Source organism: Oryzias latipes, chromosome 17, assembly GCF_002234675.1.
Source record: "Oryzias latipes chromosome 17, ASM223467v1".
In the NCBI taxonomy this organism is placed as follows: domain Eukaryota; kingdom Metazoa; phylum Chordata; class Actinopteri; order Beloniformes; family Adrianichthyidae; genus Oryzias; species Oryzias latipes.
Genome location: NC_019875.2, coordinates 30,217,400 through 30,236,783, shown reverse-complemented (window position 1 = coordinate 30,236,783; position 19,384 = coordinate 30,217,400). Strand labels below are relative to the sequence as shown.

Here is a 19,384-nt window from a genome sequence, read left to right as displayed (position 1 = left end):
AAAGCGATGCTGGCTTGACCACGGCTCAGCGAGCGGCGGCCCTCGAGAAGCGCTGGGCTTCTGCCCGGCGGGGGGCAGGGGCTGCAGAAGACCCGCCGCCCGCCTAGAGGAGAAGGAACAAAGGAAGTGCATGCAGTGTAGGTGAACACAGTGAAGATAATGTTCAAGTGGCCGTTCAAGTCATGTCTGCAGATGATGATTCGCCCACCTGTTTTTGAAAACACATTTTTATCTTTGATGGCCGGCGATCTGCCGTCACATCCTTTGATCGACGCGATGAGGCGCCGCTGATTTATCCTCCGTCTCTGCAGCTTCACAGAGACGTGAGCTTCGTTTTGGCCGTACATCGGTGGTCAGACCGGCGCGCTGTTGGGGCAGCGAGGACGTCACGGTGCTGTGACAGTGAATCACCGTTACCCTGGAAACGCTGCCGCACCTCAGGGCAGGAGCGCCAAAAAAAGAATCGCCGAGTGAAAACCTGACCTTCATCCAGGCCTGATTTGATCTCAGCGTGAAGCTGGAGTTCATTCCGTCCACGTAGACGAGGAGCCGTCGCTCCTGCGGGAAGGACAGTGGCGTTTCTAACAGGAAGCGGTTCTCCGAGGACGCGACTGACGGGCCGGAAGATGATCTGTCTGACTGGTTACTTTTCTGACCGCTGATTCCCTCCTGAAAGTTCCCTCATGGACAGCAGCGGTGAGGTTTCGGACATGACAGCAGGCTGAGCAGAAAAGCAGCTGCAGAGAGGTCAAAGGTCGGCAGGTTCAGCCATAAACCAAACGGGAGTTTCTTTATAATAAAGAACACATCCAGGACGCGGGTCGGGCCTAAAGACCCGATTTGGTGCATTCAGACATTGATCTGCATAAATCGCAGGGCGTGAAAGCTGCAGGGGAAAACCCTCACGGGCCGCTGCACCACAGCCCGCTGTGCCAGGAAGCCTGTTTGTGTGCCTCACAGAATGCAAAGCGGGTTCAGTCTTTGAACTGCGGCTGTGATTCATCTGTGGATTTGTACCAGCACACGCCGCCGCGTTCACGGCAAACAACCTTTTGATGAGTCGACATAACGACACCGTGAGAGACGAAGAGGCAAAAACATTGATGTTCTGACCTGGAATCAGCTGCACGGTTTCTTTAGTTCATTTGAGTTAAACAACAACAACGTTCTGTTTTCCTCGTTTGGAACATCCTCATGTCTGCATGCGGGATGAATGGGAACACGATCCGGATCATTCATGGAGCAGAACCACAACAAGGGTCTGAATCTGTTTCCGGGTCCAGTTTAGTTCTGGAGAAGTCTGAGAGGAACTCGAACACTGTCAGAACTCCTCCTCTGAGCGTCGTAGTGAAGGGGAGGATTTAGCAAATGTAGGTTGTTGTCTTCAGAGATGTCTGGAGTTCTTACAGAGGCTCCATCCGTGTTTAGAGGAAAAACCAACAAAAACATTTTTATCCAGCCAGAATTGTTGGAGAATGTGGTGACCTTAAGATCACTTTGGTGGCTTTTAGTGATTGTATCAGAGAACTGACTCCTCCCCCTTGGTGTTCCAAACAGGAAGTGGCTATAGAGAAACAAACAGCTCATTCTATTGGTCAGAATTGGATCTGATACCTTTTTTAACAACTTCTTGTCAATCCTGATTTTCCTGTAGTTCAACTTATAAACTGACCAATCAGATGCCTCAATAAAAGTAGGCGGAGCCTGCGGGCCCCCACGTCCGACCAGCAAAACGTTTAAATGATTTCATGTGGGCCCCTTTAAAGTGGTAGGGGGCGTGGCCTTCCAACAGGCAGGAATGATGAGACCGAGTCGGACCAATCACTGCTCTTTGACCACATCTGGTTCCAACATGGCGGCGTCCGTATCGCAGAAAACGGCGTCTGAATTGACCTGTGTTTATCGGAGCTGAGTCAGTCCAGCTCAGTCCAGTTCTGACTTGCAGTAAAAGGTTCTGCCGGAGAAGCCCAGACCCGTTTCAGACTGAGGTTCTGCAGACAAACCTCCTGTTCTTGCTGCCGTTTTTGTGTGACGTTTCGTTTGATGTGACGTCTGGACGGCGCCGCTCGGGTTCTTCTGGGAGCTGCAGCCCGCCATGAGCCGTTGTTGATTCTGTGGTTTCTCTGCAGGACCCTCGGTGCCGCTGGACCCCATCTCCTCCTCCAACTCCTCCTCTCAGATCATCCTGAAGTGGAAACCTCCCAACGACCCCAACGGGAATATCACGCACTACCTGGTCTTCTACCAGCGCCAGCCTGAAGCCAGCGAGCTCTACAAGTTTGACTACTGCCAGAAGGGTGAGAAGATGCAACCATTTAGGCCAAGAAGGAGCAGAATTTATGAAACGTTATCATGTGTTTGGAACAAAAAGCATCTTTTCCTGCAGGAAGTCCAAAAAACAAGATCAGGTTTTGTTTTGATGTCCGCTCCAATCTGTGCAGACATTCATCTGCTGCTGGGTTTCTCCTGAAGCCCCGACTGCCCTCTGCCGGGGTTTCATGGGAACTGCTCCTGCAGCAGAGGTTCTGGAGGTTCTGCTGTCCCTCCTTAAAAACCACGGACAGCCTCCAGACTTCATTCAAGCTGGAGAATCCTGATCAGAGAAGCAAACCTCCTCCGGCTGAATGACAGTGGAGGCTGAGCCGTTCACATGCAGGAGCCTCCATTTCCCAGTGATGGTGAAGAACGACCTGCAGGGCTTTAACCTCCACCTGAACGTCTGCGGGTATTTTCTAAGATTGAAGCGGCTGAAGCTAAATCTATAGATCGCCGCGTATCGGGGTAGTGCGTTTCGCTCTCCGTCCTGCTGTCAGACCTCATCCGCGTTAGCACAGAGTAGGACTTTCCTTCACGCGGTCGTCTCCACCTTAGGGGCTGCTGACCTGCAGAGGACAACGGCAGACGTGCCCTGAGAACGTGCGCGCGTTTCAGGTCTGTTGCATCGCGCCATCCCAACCTCTTCTGCTGGCGTGTCCACAGGCATGAAGCTGCCGTCACGCGTGCCCACTCAGGTGGACAGCGGGGAAGAGAAGAAGTGGAACCAGACGGAGGAGGAGGGCCAGGGCAAGCAGTGCTGCACCTGCCCCAAAACGGACAAGGAGCTGAAGAAGGAGAAGGAGGACTCGGAGTACCGCAAGACCTTCGAGAATTACCTCCACAACGAAGTCTTTGAGATCAAGTAAGACTGACGCTTCCTTCTGCTGGTCCAGCCCAGGCTCTTCCACAGCTTTAACTGTTCCCTGCTCTGTCCAGGCGCCCCAGACAGCGGCGCTCTGCGATGGGGGTGGCCAATCAGACGCTCCCCTTCCTCACAACTGCCCCCAGCCCCACCGGCATCCCCGACGAGGACGAAAAAACCTTCGAAAGCACAAAGACTGTGGTCACTGTCCACGCCAAGGAGTCCACCGTCATCTCCAACCTGAGGCACTTCACCAGCTACCAGATTGAGATCCACGCCTGCAACAAAGCCATACCCACCTGCAGCATGGCGGCCTTCGTCAGCGCCCGCACCATGCCAGAAGGTCAGCCAGCACACACGGCCGTCACACAGCTGCCTGCTGAGAACAAAGACGGAGAGAGGGGAGAGTTGAGCTGAACCGACGGTCACAGAGTGACAAAGTGCTGTCGCCTCTTTGCAGAAAAAGCCGATGACATCCTGGGCCCCATCAGATCTGAGGTCACAGAAAACACAGTTCACATTGAGTGGCAGGAACCAGCAACCCCCAACGGCATCATCATCCTGTATGAGGTCATCTACAAAAGACTGGTGGACTCTGAGGTGAGTGCATGCATGTGCACAGTCGCATAGAACCACCTGTTGTGCGTCGGCTGTGTGTTAGATGCAGAGGCGTCTGGGTTTGAACCCAGACAGACATGTTTACCTTCTCCTTAAATCCGTCACACGTGTGACTCCCTCATTCCTTCAGAGCAGGACAGAAAATAACAGACACCAGATTTTCTGCTACTGCTTTGTTGACGCTAATGGACTGTTTTAGTTGCCATGGAGACGAAGCATCCGAATACCTGACGTGAGGGACTGAGAGCTGTTGTGCAGGAGCAGATGTTTGTGTTCGTGGGGAGATGATGGAGGGATGGTTCCACCTGACGCTGGCTGTTTGCTTCTGCAGGACCTGCACTACTGCGTCTCCAGGAAAATGTACAAGAAGATGCATGGCTGCAAGCTGAAAGTGATGCATCCTGGGAATTATTCTGTGAAGATCAGAGCCACCTCGTTGGCTGGGAACGGGTCGTGGACTCAGCCTTCCTTCTTCTATGTCCAGGATCTAAGTGAGTGGGAGTCTGGCTGGCTCTGAGGAGCTCTGACCGTCTGGGGAGGAAGGCGGACCGTCATGGGCTCATGACATCATTAAACTTATAATGTTGTGTTTAACATTTTATAACAACGTCCAAGGATTTTTCTGGTCGTTATTTGTCAACGGTTGTTGTCCTTTTGAGATTGTAAAGATCGCTTCCTGTCAGAACATGCAGACTTAGTGAAGCTCGGTCATCTTCGTCTTCCTCCCTCAGAAACGGCTGTTTGTTGTTCTTCACCTGAAATGTGACGCTCTGTTGGGGGGGGGGGGGGTGTTTGGGACAGGTGATCCTCTCTATGTGGTGAAGATCATCATCGGGCCGATCATCTGCTTTGTGCTGCTGCTGCTCGTTTCCGTGGCGGGATTCGTCGTGTTCAAGAAGAAGTACGCAGCCGTCACGCCGTCTTCAGGATCCGACGTTGACTTGTTGCTAATCGGTTTGTCCTTCTTCCCTCTGAAGCCAAACCCAGGGTCCCAGCGGACCCATCTACGCCTCCTCCAACCCTGAGTATCTCAGTGCCAACGACGGTGAGCAGAACTCTCAAAACCCCGACTCCCCCAACCTTTCTGCTCAGCCTCAGTTCAGATCAGCAGATGGATGCGACGAAGAGCAGAACATCCTCAGCTTCTGTCACCAAGGGACTCGGCTTTTAGGGACACTTTGTCAAATCTGAAGCCAACGTGTCGTGTGTCCCTTCACGGCTTCCGTCATTCCTCGCATTGACGGTGTTGCAGAAGTTCTCTGAGAGCGTCTCTGAAATTGTCCACAGTGTACGAGGAGGACGAGTGGGAGGTTCCCCGGGACAAGATCCACATCCTGAGGGAGCTGGGCCAGGGCTCCTTTGGGATGGTCTATGAAGGCCTCGCCAAAGACATCGTGAAGGGGGAGGGGGAGACGCACGTCGCCGTGAAGACGGTGAACGAGTCCGCCAGCCTGCGGGAGAGGATCGAGTTCCTGAACGAAGCGTCGGTCATGAAGGCCTTCACCTGCCACCACGTGGTACAGAACCGTTCCACCCTCCACCTGGGGTCCAAACGCCCAGCGGGCTTTGACCCCACCCCTGTCTGTCACCTGTCAGGTGCGTCTGCTGGGCGTCGTGTCGAAGGGACAGCCCACCCTGGTGGTCATGGAGCTGATGACCCACGGGGATCTGAAGAGCTACTTGCGCTCTCTGCGGCCAGATGCCGAGGTCAGTTTGGATCACCTGGTTTCATGGGGCGGAGCTTCGTCTGACGTTGTTGTAGATGTTATAGTTCTGTTTTCACATTTACTGACACTCATCACCAAATCTGAGGTAAGCAGCCCTGAAACATCTGACGGTGGGATGTTCCTGCATCATTTGGCTTCTCCTAAACGTCGTCCCATTGGAGGCAGAGAGCAGGAACGTCCGTCTGTTCCTCTCTGAGGCGGCTGAACATCAGCTGATTTAATCCACCTGATCGTTTTCACGCACCGCTTCACTTCCCAAGAAACAATCCAAATGAAGGGTAGTCATGGGGGTGGTGTCCGTCGTGTCCTTCAGAATAACCCGGGCCGTCCGCCCCCCACCCTGAAGGAGATGATCCAGATGGCGGCTGAGATCGCGGACGGAATGGCTTATCTCAACGCCAAGAAGTTTGTTCACCGGGACCTGGCCGCCAGGAACTGCATGGTGGCGCACGACCTGACCGTCAAAATCGGAGGTGAGGACTTCCTCCCGTCCGTCCGTCCGTCCGTCCATCCATCCATCCATCCATCCATCCGTGTCCTACACCTCCTACACCTCCTTCCTCCTGTACCAGGGTTTTGGAGGCCAGCTTTTTCTTTTAACTTTATTAACAAATATTGCACTTACAAAATACCAAATACAAAACTCCTCACTGTGTGCAAAAAACAATTTTCACGTCATAACAATTGAAAACAGGTTAAGCATAAAAAAATAAGAAAAAAGGCAAAGGAATCTGTTAAAGTTTCTAAAGTGATCATGTTTCATCTGTTCTAACAGCTTTTTTGTTGGTGGAGGATTTTATATTGTTTACATACAGAGCCATTTCTTTCTGGAAAACATAGAATCTTGTTTTTTATAGCATATTTACATTTGTGTAAAAAAGTATTTAGCCATAATTATAAGTAAATTAACTACGTATATTTTCTCTGCATTAAGTCTCTCCTGTGTAAAATATCCAAAAATAATATGCCCATAATCTTAACATAGATGAGATCTTACAAAATCTATCAAATCTTTCCAAAATACTTGAGTGAAGGAGCAAAACCCCAAAAAAGATGAGGAACCTGATGAGGAATGAGGAAATGAACAGTTTATGTCCAGATCTTTTTATAAACTTGGTAAAGAAAAGTTTCACTGGATAAAATTTATGAGGAATTTTCAAAGAAATGTCTTTAATTTTATTGTTGATAGAATACTTTTGGGGCAGGGACCAAACCTTTTCCCACTGAATTCTACAGCCTTTTCCTGTGCACATTTCTGGACTCTGTCGCCCTCTGGTGGAAGTTTGAGAGACGGCATTCAGTTCAAAGTGCGACTAAAAAAGGAGTTTTTCTAATCCAGAAATGTTTGATTGAAAACTGAGGAAACTCTAACACAGCAGACAACTTTGGTGTAGTTCATCCATTGACTTTCTCCTGCTAATGTAGAGGCGGGGCTTAAGGTAGGCAAAGATGGCCACACCCCCTTTTATACAGACGCTCCTTCCTGGTCTGTCAGGAAGGTTCTGTCTGTCCCCCCCAAGGGGCCTCCAGGGCAGTCTGGCTTGTCACCCAGAGCCTACAGGGGGGTACAAAGCCCATAAAGTATTGCCCCTGGGATCAATCAACCCCCACCCCCCATGTGAAGGTGATGTTTTGGAGGCGGGTGCAGATCAGAAGAATGTGTTTGGATATTCATTGATCCCGTTTTCCAGACTTCGGGATGACCAGGGACATCTACGAGACCGACTACTACCGGAAGGGCGGGAAGGGGCTGCTGCCCGTCAGGTGGATGGCGCCCGAGTCTCTGAAGGACGGCGTCTTCACAGCACATTCAGACTGCTGGTCAGTGACCTTTGACCCACAGAAGTCTCATCAGACTGCGAGCTTTAACGTCTGTGACGTTTCTGAACGAGATGAGAGCCGCAGTCCGGCCTCGGGTGACCTGCCGTGCTCGCTGCGTCCTAACCCCGGCCTCCTTCTGCTCTCGACTGCCGCTCAGGTCGTTCGGGGTGGTGTTGTGGGAGATCAGCACGCTGGCGGAGCAGCCGTACCAGGGTCTGTCCAACGAGCAGGTTCTGAAGTTCGTCATGGAGGGGGGGTTCCTGGACCGGCCCGAGAACTGTCCGGACAGACTGTAAGTATGACGGAAGGCCAGAACCCGCAGGTGGAACCAGGTTTGTGGGCTTTAAAGGTCACTCTGGCGCTCCGCCGACGACCTGATCCCACAGAGCTGATGGGATCAGGCGAGATCCCGGCTGATCCCAAAAGTTCCGGCTCCTGACGCCACCAGGGCACTTCTCCTTTCCCATCCCAAACGTCGCTGAGCGTCTGCTCTCCTCCTCCCCCACAGGCATAACTTGATGCAGATGTGCTGGCAGTACAACCCCAAAATGCGGCCCGCCTTCCAGGAGATCATCGAGATGCTGCGGGACGACCTGCACCCCTCCTTCCAGGAGGTCTCCTTCTTCTACAGCAAGGAGAACAAGCCGCCGGAGAGCGAGGACTTCGACCTGGACATGGAGAACATGGAGAGCATCCCGCTGGACCCCTCCTCCTACTCGCAGAGGGAGCAGTGCTCGGAGCGGGAGGAGGCGTCGCCCGTGGGCCTGCGGGGCAGTTACGAGGAGCACCACATCCCCTTCACACACATGAACGGCGTGAAGAACAACGGACGGATACTGGCCCTGCCCCGCTCCAGCCCCTCCTAACGCGCCGGCGGACCGCTCTTCATCACTCACCTCACATATCTCAGGACCTTCTTTCTGTCTCCAGATGCCACAAACGCACTACAGCGAGAACCCCCCCACCCCCCCAGGGCCGCGCCGCCGTCTCCACGGACGAATCCGTTTTCTGGATCGTAGCTCGGGAACCGTACAGAAAAATGCCAAGTTTCCGCTCGTCTGAGTGGATTTTTAAATTCAACTGTGAAACAAACTCTTGACAAACAAGAAAGCTGCTAAACCCCGCCCCCTCCCTCCAGCCCAGGCCGCCATCTCGCCACCCGGCCCGTCAGGTTTTACCCAGCAGTAGCGTCTGCCCTACAAGGAAAAAGTGCCCTTCTCTTCTGTCTGTGGCCTCCGTCTGTGTTTGGACTGTCCGGGGTCCTGCTGATCCGGTGGGGCAGCGGCTGACCTCCCCACTGCAGTGGACTCAAACCCCCGTTGGCTTGTTTTTATTTATTTACAGATTCTGGTTTTCCTCTGTTTTCATATTCACAGCTGAAGGATATTTAAAGTGCTGTCATCATCAGATTGACCTGAGCTGTTGGTCTAATTTAGAGGTTTTAGAGGATATAAAAAGATAAATATATATATGATGCAAACATGATGTTTTTGTACATAGTTGTCGTCATTCTGTAGGTATTCCTGCTTAGAAAAAGCTTTTAAATGTTATTCTCTTATGTTTGTTTTTTTTCTAATGCAGAAATGGGACTAATTAGCTTTTTTTTTTTTTGTTGGACTCTGTCATCAACCATCAGCACTTGTTCTTTTTGCCCCGCCCACACCTGGATGTGGGCGTGGACGGTGTGTGTGGCGCCTTCAGCTGCAGATGTGTCACCATCAGATCAATTAAACTTGTGCTGTAAACGATGCGTCTGTGAGCGGACTCTCCTTCACGCCGCCGTAGGCGTTACCGCAGGAAGGTCAGGAGGCGGCGGGTCCGGGAGCCTGCACGCCGTCGCTCACCCGGACCAGAACCAGAACCAGGACAGAGAAAGGAAGCAGAGTCCTGCTCGTTTGCTGCAGCACAGCAGGGTTTGAGGTTTTTACCTCCGGGGTTACCATGGTGACCGGTCAACACTTTCACCGAGGAACATTTTCCAGCAAGTATTTAGTGTTGATTAACAGCTGGAGCCAGGTAAGGTCACTGATTGGTGGTGGGCGGAGTCTCGTGATCTGCTCTCTAGTCACGTCTGTCAGGACTTTTCACTTTCATTTCACCTTTTGGTTCATTCAAAGTCCACAAAAGTCAAAGCAGCTCAAAGCAAAAAGTACTACACTTGAAGTAAACTTGAGTATAAGTATAGTAAGTTGGTGCGTGAAGGAAGTAACCGGAATACTACTTCAGAATAAAGTGGAACATTTATTTAAATGGTATATAAAAAGTTCAAGTCGGTCTCTTTCAGCTTTTCCCATCAGGGGTCGCCACAGCGAAACAACCTCTCTTTCGAGGAGTCGTCGTATGGTTAACTTGGCAATGTTTTACGCCGGATGCCCTTCCTGACACAACCCTCTCAATGTATCCGGGCTTGGGACCGGCACAGAAGGGAACAGGGAGCAGCCCGGATTCGAACCCTGGTTTCACGGACGGACGGCTCCCATGTAAAAATATAAAGTTCAAGTTTACTGATTATAGTTGTGGTACTCAGACTACTTCTTGCTGAGGGTCTTCAGACGTGAATGATGGGGTCAGGACAGGTGAGCTGATTAAGGTTTACTTTGGTTAGTTTACTGGTTTCGTGGATTAAATCAGTTTTCCAAGTTTATTTTTTAAATCTCGTTTAAAAACAATAAAACCATTTTTTCTTCTGGTTTAGAAACAAAAGTGACTTTTGAGGAGTTTGAGATTTTTGTTTTGCTTCCAACGAATGGAGTGTTTTTTTCCCAGAATGCTTAGAGGGAAGGAGGGTCACTGGATTTCTCTTTAAACGCCGCCTCCGTGTTTTTCTTCCTGTCCTCCTTTTCTCCTCCTCTTTTCTCGCACTTGTTCCTCCGTCCGTCGGTTCTCCTCCGCCTGGAAGGGAAGCCTCTTCAGTCCGTGAAGGTGAAGTCTTTACCGGGAACAGCTGACCTGAAACGGAAAGGTCCCTGTCCGGGAATCTCCGCGTTTCACCGGCGCGTTCGGGTCATTAGACACCTGACAGGTGCTCGCACCCGCGGGGGAGCGCACGCGCGCCACCGCAACGGGCACATTTGTGCAGCGATGCTCAGGTTCAGGTGAAAGAAACACCTGTGGAATCCGCCTTCACCTGCGGCACGTGACGTGGAGGTTCTGCCGTCTGGATGACGCGCTTCTGTTCTGCAGGTGAAGAAAACCTAACCGGTTCTGATCACCTTCTGCCGGATCTCCTCGGTTCTGATCCGTTTGGCTGCTTTGATTTGCTTCGGATCTTCCTGAATCACCTGGATTCTCTGACAGGTGATTCAGAGGAATAAGCGCACGTGCAGACTCATGAAGGTGCGCGCGGGCGTTTCCGACACAACCGCAATTTTAAGACTTACCTGTGGTCGTGTCCGCGGGGGGGCTGTCAGCTGTTCGCCGCCGTTGCCTTGACGACCAGCAGGAGAACCTGCCCCCCCCCAGCAGAAGCTGCGGTTTTACCTGTGGATCCGCTGGAAAACTCGGCGGACCTGCCGGTCTTGTTTTTGTCTCGCGGCTCCTCCACCCACGTGCGCGTGACGCGTTTGAGGTGTGGCTGCAGGAAACCACACGCACGCGCTTAGAGAGAAGTTCAGGGAGGATTTCTGATTTTTTTTCTTTCCCTCTGATGTGAGGGGGTTGAACTTTTATTCTAAACACTTTCAGGACGTTAAATCAGCGCCCCCCCCCCCTTATATACGTGTGTGTGTGTGGGGGGGGGGGGGGGGTTGATCTACATGCCCCTGAGGTCTCAACTAAAGTCTCAGATGAACTCGCCATCGCCTGCAGGTGGGCGGCTCTGCTGCTGCAGGTGTGTCTGCGACTGCGGCTGCCGTCTGCAGCTGCGGCTGCTGAGCTGATGCTCCTCAGCTCTGAGGCGTGAGCATCAGCAGCTTCTCTGCTCCGTTCGGTCGATTCTGCCCACTTCCTGTTTCCATCCACTCGGATCAATAAAGTTTTCTGCTCTCTCCACAGTGGCGTTTGGGGCAGAAGCTGCACGCGGCCCTGATGCCTCAGAGTTACCTGCACAGGTGACAGAGGTCCTCGTGTTTTTCCTCCCCAGCTCTGAGACGCTCCCACAAACCAGTTCCCCGCCTGCAGCTGCGCAGCCGGACGTTCCTCCGTCTCCAAGGTTACCTTCTCTCTGAAAACGATGAGTCAGCAGACTTTGTTTTGTAGATAAAACTGTTTTCGTGATGAATCTGTTCATCTCTGCTGAACAGATTTTTATCTGCAAAACATCTGTGTCCAAAAAAAACACTGGTTTTACCGAGAACTAAAAGGCAGCGGCTGCAGGTGGTTTCTCCAAATGAGAGGAATATTTGAACAGGAATCTGATGGAAACGCCTCACATGGGAAACAGATGTTGTCACCTGAAAGGAATCGCAGTGAAACCGCGTCCTCTCTGTCCGTGAGCGAGGTTAGACAAACACGTCCTGGCAGCAGACAGAAGCGGGTCGGGCCGCTCAGGTTCTTCTCTGTTCTGGTTTTACTGGTGGAAAAACCGCCTTTTCCATCCAAACAACGATCCTCGTGTTCAAACATGAAACCTGACGGGATGAATGATTAACAGGAAGCAGACGGAGCGACTTTGACTGTAGGAACGTGACACCCCCCCCCCCCCCCCCCCCCCCAGCACACACAAATCAGATGTTTTATGTTAAAATAATTTCTATTCATTGTTTTGAAAGGTCGTTTTCTATTTTCTTATTTTAAACAAAATGTAACTAAATGTAAATCAACCCTGGAGACCCACAGGGTCAAAGGTCAATTTACCCAGTTTTTGTTTTTACGTAAAGGTTCTTTAATTTTTTTCGATTTTATTTATTATTATTATATAATGCTGTTAATTTCTGCTACTCTAAAGTATTAATCACATTTTTAGTCAAATTAAATGAAAGAAGGACGTCTTATTCCTCGTGTTCTTCAGGGTTAAAGTTACCGTGACGCCTTGATTTTTGTTTTTATTTTGGGTCGCAGCAAATAACAGCAGCAAAATACTAAAACAAATAAAAGTCTAAATAAATAAATGACTAAAAAATACTCTGACTACAGGAATCCTCCTGTGGCGTCTCCAGGGTTCCTCTCTGCAGTCCGACGTTTGGATTGTGTGACGTTTTTTTTCTTTGTTGGTCTCTGTGCAGAGTGTGCGTCCTCAGACCCCCGATGGCCCTCCTGCCCGGTTCAGTACATCAGGCATGACCGCCGCCCCCACACAGAGCTCCGCCCCTTAACCTTCCCCTGATAGGAAGGCGAGGTTTGATGTTCCTCTCGTCTGGTTTCTTGGTTTTTCCTTCTGGAGGAGCAGAAACTTCTGCCTTCAGACCACATTTTTTAATCCCGACTTGGTCCTGCACGGATCGGAACACATGGATAATCCCGACAGCCGCTTCAGACCCCCCCCCGAGGACGCCCAGTCTCTGGGTTTTGCAGAGTCCATCAACTTTGAAGGTGAGCGGCTGGTCAGGCCAGGCTAACCTTTTCCAAACGAGACCTTCATAGCTTTGATGGAAACAGCTGATGGTTTCATTACCCAGCATGCTCGTCTATCGACGAGCATGCTGGGTAATGAAACCATCAGCTGTTTCCATCGTCATTGAAGCCGTGAAACTCAGAAGAAAACTGAAAGCGTCTGCTGCCCTGCAGAGCATCACTATGCGATGCTGCAAAAAGGTCTGGAGTCTGACGCCCAGAACTTGGAGGCGGAGTCCTGGAGCCTCACCGTGGACCAGAACGTTCTGGAGAGGCTGAGCAAGGAGGCCGTGAAGAGGCAGGACGTTATCTATGGTGCGTTCAGACCCGTTTCTCTGCAGAGAGACACTGTCTCGTCTTTTACTGAAACCTTTTTCTGCATTTTTCCGGTAGAGCTGATCCAGACGGAGATGAACCTGGTTCGCACGCTGAAAATCATCTTCCACGTCTACATGCACGAGCTGAGGCAGGCGCTCCAGATGGACGACCCCCACCTGGAGCGCCTCTTCCCCGCCGTGGAGTCTCTGCTCGGCCTCCACCAGCTCTTCCTCCTGTCCCTGAAGGAGCTCCAGAGCCGGAGTCTGCAGGAGGGACAGGCGGTCATCAGCGTGGCGCAGCTGGCCAGCATCCTCATCTCCCAGGTAACGCCTGTTTCGGCTCCTCCCCCTGAGGAGGAGGGTGTCTAGTTTGACACGCTTCTGTGGCTGCTTCCCGGCTCCTGAATGTCCGGTTCTCTGGATCTGAGCGGTTCCTCTGATTCCAGCTCAGACTGAAGAAGCGTGTGGTCGCTGCTCCGTTTGTCTTATCAGTGAGTTCTGCAGCAGAACCGTTCCTGTGGTTCAGTGCGGGACGTGACCCGCCCATTTTTTTTATTTACAGTTTCCCTGCAGACCTGAGCGGCGGGAAATCTAAGGCGCTTTTAGAGCGACCCGCTGCCTGCTGGGAAAACTCCCCTTAACGCAGCTCGCACTGATTGGCTGTCCTAGGGAGTGAAGATGGCGGCCTCCTCTCCTCCCTTTGAACATCCGCTACCGCTCGTGTTGGTCGTTTCCGACAAAGACGACGTGAAGCGTCTCCTACGGCTTTGGGGGCGTGGGCGACCCGGTTCGGGTCCACCTGCAGACGGTTAACCGCCTGCTTTCCTGTCAGTTTTCAGATCTGGCGGGGGAACATGTGATTCACAGCTACAGCCACTTCTGCAGCCATCAGTCTGAAGCTCTCAGCTTCTTCAAAGAGCAGATGCAGGTCAACAGGAAGCTGCACATCCTCGTCAAAGTAAGAGCGCCGACACGTTTCTGCTGCCACGTCCACAGCAGTGAAGACGTCAACGTGCTCCGTCCTCCCTCCCGCAGAGAATCGACCAGCTGCCCCTGGTGCGGCGGTTGGGACTCCCCGAGTGTTTTCTGCTGGTGGCCCAGCGCATCACCAAGTATCCCGTCCTGGTGGAGCGGATCCTCCAGAACACCGGAGGTGAGAAGCTTCTGTTTGACGTTTGCTTTGACCTGCTGATGGATCCGGGATTCAAACCGACGTCACTCAGACGGTTATTGACCGACCCCCACAGCCGACACGGAGGAGCACAGGAGCCTGCAGAAAGGTCTGGGGCTGATCAAAGACGCCATCTCCCAGGTGGACACCAACGTCTGCGAATACATGAAGACGGCCCGTCTGAGGGACATCGGCCACCGTCTGGAGGGCCGGCCGCAGAGCCGACCCAAAGAGCCCTGCCCGTTCCGCAGGGAGGACCTGATCCAGGGCAGCTGCTCGCTGCTCCACGAGGGGACGCTCACCTGGAAGTGGTCTGGGAAGCAGAAAGGTGGGAGTCCCGCTGGGTTGTCTTCTCCTCCGTCTTTCCCTCCGCGTTTGATGGAAGCGGTAAACACACCGAGAAGTTTCTGCAGAAAGCGGCCGCACAAAAACTCCAGAAATAGATCGGTAAAGGGGGAAAGGCTGGTGAAAGAGGCGCAATGCATCGTGGGAAATCTTCAGAAAATCCAAAAAGTTGGTTGTGTCCAAATTCCTTGGCGCCCTGTCTGGAGCGTTCGCCATTTTGCGGAGTCGTCTGAATCCAGAGCCCTAGAAATCTCCCAGAAGTCTCTGCATCCGGAACACAGTGGATTCATAAATGATCTTTGTCAAATGTTCCTGTTTGTTCGTTTTTTTACTTGAGCAAATCCACGGCGTGGCAACGGTGGCCATGGTCTGAACCGCAGTAGGGAGGGAATTTGGGCATAGCCAATAAGTGCAGGGACAAAAATGAGTGTGGGCGTGGCTTCTCTGTCGCCCTGCAGAAGTCCTGGCCGTGCTGCTGTCGGACATGCTGCTCCTCCTGCAGGAGAAGGAGCAGAAGCTGGTGTTCGCCTCCATGGTGAGTCCTGGTGGAAAGAATCAAAAGAAGATGCTCTGACGATGACGATGAGGAAGATGGGCGCATTCATTCCGTTTCCCCGGGACTTCTGCAGGAAAACCGAGTGCAGGTGATTCCTCTGCAGAGGCTGATAGTCAGGGAGGTGGCCATGGAGGAGAAGGCCATGTACCTGATCTACGTCAGCGCCTCCGCCATGCCGGAGATGTACGAGCTCCACAGCAGCTCCAAGGACGAGTGTCTCCGCTGGATGGCGCTCATCAGACAAGCCGTGGACAGGTGAGCGCGGCCTTTCAGAGACCCGCCCCTTCTGCACGGGTTCAGCGTCTGACCGTCTGGTGTTCAGTCAGCAGGAGGAGGAGCTGTACAAGGAGCAGATCAGACCATTGCAGCAATTCCAAGGTAAGCCGGTGGCGAGCTTCGGCGTGAAGCTGCGAGCGTGACGGACGCCGCTGACGCTGCTCCACCCTCTGCTGCTCCAAGATCAACTCCAGAAGTGGGACAGGCAGATCGTGGAGTGTCTGACCGGGAAGCTGAAGGACTCTGCCGCGCTCTACGAGAACCTGGCGGCCCAGAAACCCCCCCACACGTCTCTGCTCCTGCACGGCGACACAAAGGAGGCCCTGCAGGGAGGGGGGCTCCTCAACGGAGCCATTGAGGAAGGTGAGCAGAAACGAGCGGCGGCGGCTCCGTTTTGAGGGTCTCCTTTGTGAACGTTGTCTTCTCTGTTTGAAGTGGAGAACCTGCAGAACATGCTCTTCATGCAGTTGATGGACCCGAACGTTCCTGCAGAGGGGGGGCTGCCGCGGAGCTCCAAGCAGCCCAGGGAGCTGAGGGGTAAAGGTGAAGAGGAGCCGGGCCGATCCTCTAAGACCTCCTCTGATGGTGGGCTTCTGTCCTCAGGTGAAGATGCGGTCGACGTGGCGGAGGACCTTCACCTGGACCATGGAGAGCAGCCGCTTCCTGCAGACGCGTCTGCAGATCTGGAGGACCCTGTAAGGCAGAAACCGCCATCTGCAGCTGCGGGTCCCCTCTGGAACCCTCAGATATCATTTCTGTGTCGATTCCAGGCTGAGGCAGAGGTGGACGCTCCCCCAAAGCACAGGAGCGCCTCCAGCTCCGGTTTCGACTCCGGGACAGACGTACGGTTTTTCGGTCTTTGTTTTGTGCGTTTCCGTTTGTGTGTGCGCTCACAGCCGTGTGTGTCTGCAGATGTGTGACGTCGTCATGAAGCTGGTGAAGACGCTCTACAGCCTGAAGGTAAGACCGGCTCGTAAGCTCGGCTCCCGCAGGATCCGACGGCATCCTCGGAATGAACCTTTTGTTCTGCAGGCGGTCATCGCCAAGCAGGACAGCAGGATCGAGCTGCAGCAGGCCATTCAGCTGAAGATCAAGCAGCCCCGTCACCATGGCAACCTGCTCCTGGAGAAGGAGCGGCAGAGGACCTTGGAGAAGCAGAAGGAGGACCTGGCCAGCTTGCACAAGCTGCAGGCTCAGCATCGAGAGGAGCAGCAGCGATGGGAGAAGGAGCGCGAGCGGCAGATGAAGCGGGTGGAGGTCCTGGAGGCCCAGCTGCAGCAGAGGGAGGAGGAGTGCAAACGGCGGGAGGAGACGCTGAGCGAGGAGAAGAGCCAGCTGGAGAGGCAGAAGGAGGCGTACCAGCAGGACCTGGAGAGGCTGAGGGAGGCCACGCGCTCCGTGGAGAAGGAGCACCGGCGGCTGGGGCAGGAGAGGGAGCGTGTGGACAAACTGAGGCAGAAGTTGTCGAGGGGACAGCACAATTATGAGGATGCGACTGCGGCGAGGAACCCGGTTCTGGGCTCTCAGGTGGGTTCGGAGGAAACAGATTCTGAAACCTTTTCCACCAATGAAGAAATCTGGAGCAGCGTCCGATCTTCTGTCCTTGCAGCCCTCCGGTCTCTCCTCTCATCCGTCGCTCGGCGTGAACGGAGGAGGGCCAAAGGCGACCCTTCGACCTGACGACACCCCCCCCAAGGTTCCTCAACGCAACGAGAGCATGCGCAGCCGTCCCTCCAAGCAGCACAACCCCCCCTATGCGAGCAAGACCACCAGCCAGGTGCAGAACCCCCCAGGGGTCCAGCAGAAGATCCCCACCAAGCTGGCCACCAAAGGGAAGGAGAAGAGCTTCAAGGGGAAAAGAACCCACCAGAGAGCCCAGAGCGCAGGTTTGGGTCTGCGGCCGTCCAGAACCCTGCAGAACCCGGTCAGGTGGTTCCGTTTCTGACGGTTCGTCTGCTTCCAGCTTCCATCGACGTCACTGAGGTCCTGCCCATCCGAACGACGGGGAAGGAGGGAGGCAGCCTGAGAGCTCAGAGGAGCAACAGTCCCAGGAGGAACCTCAACCCAGGTAGGATCTGGAGGGACGGCCCCCCAGGGCGCCGCTCCGCAAAAAACACAGCATTTCTGCAACATTTATGAAACCAAAAGGAAGCACACAACACACACTTATGCACAAACACACACAGAAGAGTGCAGTCAGACTGTAGTAATGCAGAGCTGAGTCTGGAACTCGTTTAGAGAAACTCGTTAACGTTTGTCGGGATGACGCCGTGTGGAAACACATGGATCCAGTATTTAGGTCAATACCGGTGATGGTGGCATAGCGGTAGAGCGGTCAGCCTCTGGTCAGAGATGGGAAAAGGTGTGTGCACAGCGCTTTGGGCCTCAGAGGAAGGTATTGAAGCTCTACAGAAATCTGACGGTCCTGCTGTTCAAAGACTGATGTGCAGCAGCGCCCCCTTGTGTCCCAGATGTGCAAACTGAGGACAAATGTTTTGTTTTTTTATTATTCACTTGTTCAGTCCTCAGAAATGAACTTCCCTCACAGTTTAGACGTGAGGCCAGAGCTTCTGGGGGCTCCTGCTGATGTTTTGTGACGCTGTTTGCTCCTCAGACGCCTTCAGACCCTCCAGATCTCCTCAGAACAGGAGGCGCAACAGCCCGGAAGCTCCTCCCCCCAGGCCCCCGCCCTTCCCCACAGAGATCCTTGACAAAGGAGCAGAGAAGGTAATTTTCTTTTAGCGTGGAGCCGCCGGCTGGAGGCGGGGTCCAGCATGGCGGCGGCAGACGGGGCGCAGTGACCGTGTGACTCTTGTTCTTTCAGCTGCAAACAACTCTTTGAGCTGAAATAAGCTCAGAGACGGAGAGGTGGGACGGACAGACAAACATTTATGTTGGAGGACGTCATGGAAACGGCCGTTTCCGTCACAACGAGGCTTTTGTACTTTACACGACTATTTAACACGAGAGCTTTTTTATTCCAGAGACTTTTTGTAAATAATTTTATTTTGAAAGTGTGTTTTTGTAAGCGCTCATGGCTGGGACTCGGTTTTAATGTCATGAGGAGGAACGAAGGATCGACGCTCAGGTTTATTTCAGAATCAGAATGAAATTCTTTGTGCAGAACAGAAAATGTGTGCAGAAGTTTCAGTTTAAGGGAAACATTTTTACAAACTTAGGATTTCATGTAAAGTATTGACCAGACAGCATTAAAAGATGCTCCAACCTTCTTTGGACTGATTCAGTAAATGGAAATGTGGGACTTGTAGTTTCTGTGCTGATCAGGACAGCTGCGTAACCACGGTAACTGACAGAGGAATCCTCTGAGATACTGGCCAGAAACAAACATCAAAACCAAAGCTGCAAGTGCCGTTTGGCCCCCAGGCGCCACTGACCTCCACCCAGCCCCCCCCCCTCCCCCCCTTGACCTGCCCTCCCTGCTACACACCCCTCCCACCCTGGCCAGAGCTGCACAAAATTATGAAAACAAAACACTTTATTTTCCCAAAATGGCAGCTTTTCTGATGCTTTGATCTCCATAGCAACCATTTTATTTTTTGGTCGCCTGGGGGTGACGAACAGATCTGTGTCATTTTTAGAAGAATCAGAGGAGAAAAATTTGTGGATTTCCCTAGCAACAGAGGTTTTTGTGAAAGTGAAAACTCAAGATAAGATGACGATGGCAGCCTCTTCCTGAGGTCAAAGGTCAACTAAACCTTGCTTCTGGTTTTACTTGACCCACTGGCGCGTGTGAAATTCTGTGAAGATGCCTAGAGCAAAAGTTTTCTTTTCCCATATTGTGGAAAAATTGACAAATTTTACATTTTGTCACAAAATGGCCACCAAGCTGTAGGTCCTGTGGCCATCCCATAATATTTTGAATCT

General features: G+C 52.6%; 2 protein-coding genes across 9 annotated transcripts in view; both read left to right on the top strand.

The window, feature by feature from the left end:
- LOC101166254 (insulin receptor) overlaps positions 1 to 9,094 on the top strand; it is a 39,730-nt gene extending 30,636 nt beyond the window's left edge. Inside the window, exons 9-21 of the mRNA XM_004079529.2 lie at positions 2,130 to 2,297; positions 2,980 to 3,178; positions 3,253 to 3,521; positions 3,639 to 3,778; positions 4,128 to 4,287; positions 4,598 to 4,697; positions 4,774 to 4,841; positions 5,084 to 5,313; positions 5,393 to 5,503; positions 5,837 to 5,996; positions 7,215 to 7,344; positions 7,502 to 7,636; positions 7,853 to 9,094. Coding sequence (XP_004079577.1) covers positions 2,130 to 2,297; positions 2,980 to 3,178; positions 3,253 to 3,521; positions 3,639 to 3,778; positions 4,128 to 4,287; positions 4,598 to 4,697; positions 4,774 to 4,841; positions 5,084 to 5,313; positions 5,393 to 5,503; positions 5,837 to 5,996; positions 7,215 to 7,344; positions 7,502 to 7,636; positions 7,853 to 8,210 — 2,228 coding nt within the window. The 3' untranslated portion in view covers positions 8,211 to 9,094. The remainder of the gene's footprint in view (positions 1 to 2,129; positions 2,298 to 2,979; positions 3,179 to 3,252; positions 3,522 to 3,638; positions 3,779 to 4,127; positions 4,288 to 4,597; positions 4,698 to 4,773; positions 4,842 to 5,083; positions 5,314 to 5,392; positions 5,504 to 5,836; positions 5,997 to 7,214; positions 7,345 to 7,501; positions 7,637 to 7,852) is intronic.
- A 935-nt stretch (positions 9,095 to 10,029) lies between these two features.
- LOC101166007 (rho guanine nucleotide exchange factor 18) lies at positions 10,030 to 18,729 on the top strand. 8 transcript variants are annotated; one of them, XM_020711256.2, is made up of 21 exons: positions 10,034 to 10,266; positions 11,338 to 11,494; positions 12,507 to 12,813; positions 13,009 to 13,149; positions 13,228 to 13,475; positions 13,984 to 14,109; positions 14,187 to 14,304; positions 14,399 to 14,650; positions 15,126 to 15,202; positions 15,297 to 15,478; positions 15,546 to 15,601; positions 15,683 to 15,862; positions 15,935 to 16,036; positions 16,103 to 16,194; positions 16,270 to 16,341; positions 16,412 to 16,459; positions 16,532 to 17,026; positions 17,109 to 17,385; positions 17,463 to 17,567; positions 18,114 to 18,226; positions 18,324 to 18,729. In XM_020711256.2, the coding sequence occupies exons 3-21, from the start codon at positions 12,732 to 12,734 to the stop codon at positions 18,339 to 18,341; spliced, it is 2,784 nt and encodes a 927-aa protein (XP_020566915.1). In that variant the 5' UTR covers positions 10,034 to 10,266; positions 11,338 to 11,494; positions 12,507 to 12,731; the 3' UTR covers positions 18,342 to 18,729. The 8 variants fall into 8 exon arrangements, with proteins under 8 accessions (XP_020566916.1, XP_020566911.1, XP_020566909.1 ...); XM_020711252.2 differs by having other exon boundaries at positions 10,032 to 10,266; positions 11,338 to 11,393; positions 15,935 to 16,194; XM_020711250.2 differs by having other exon boundaries at positions 10,032 to 10,266; positions 15,935 to 16,194.
- Positions 18,730 to 19,384: the final 655 nt, after the last annotated feature.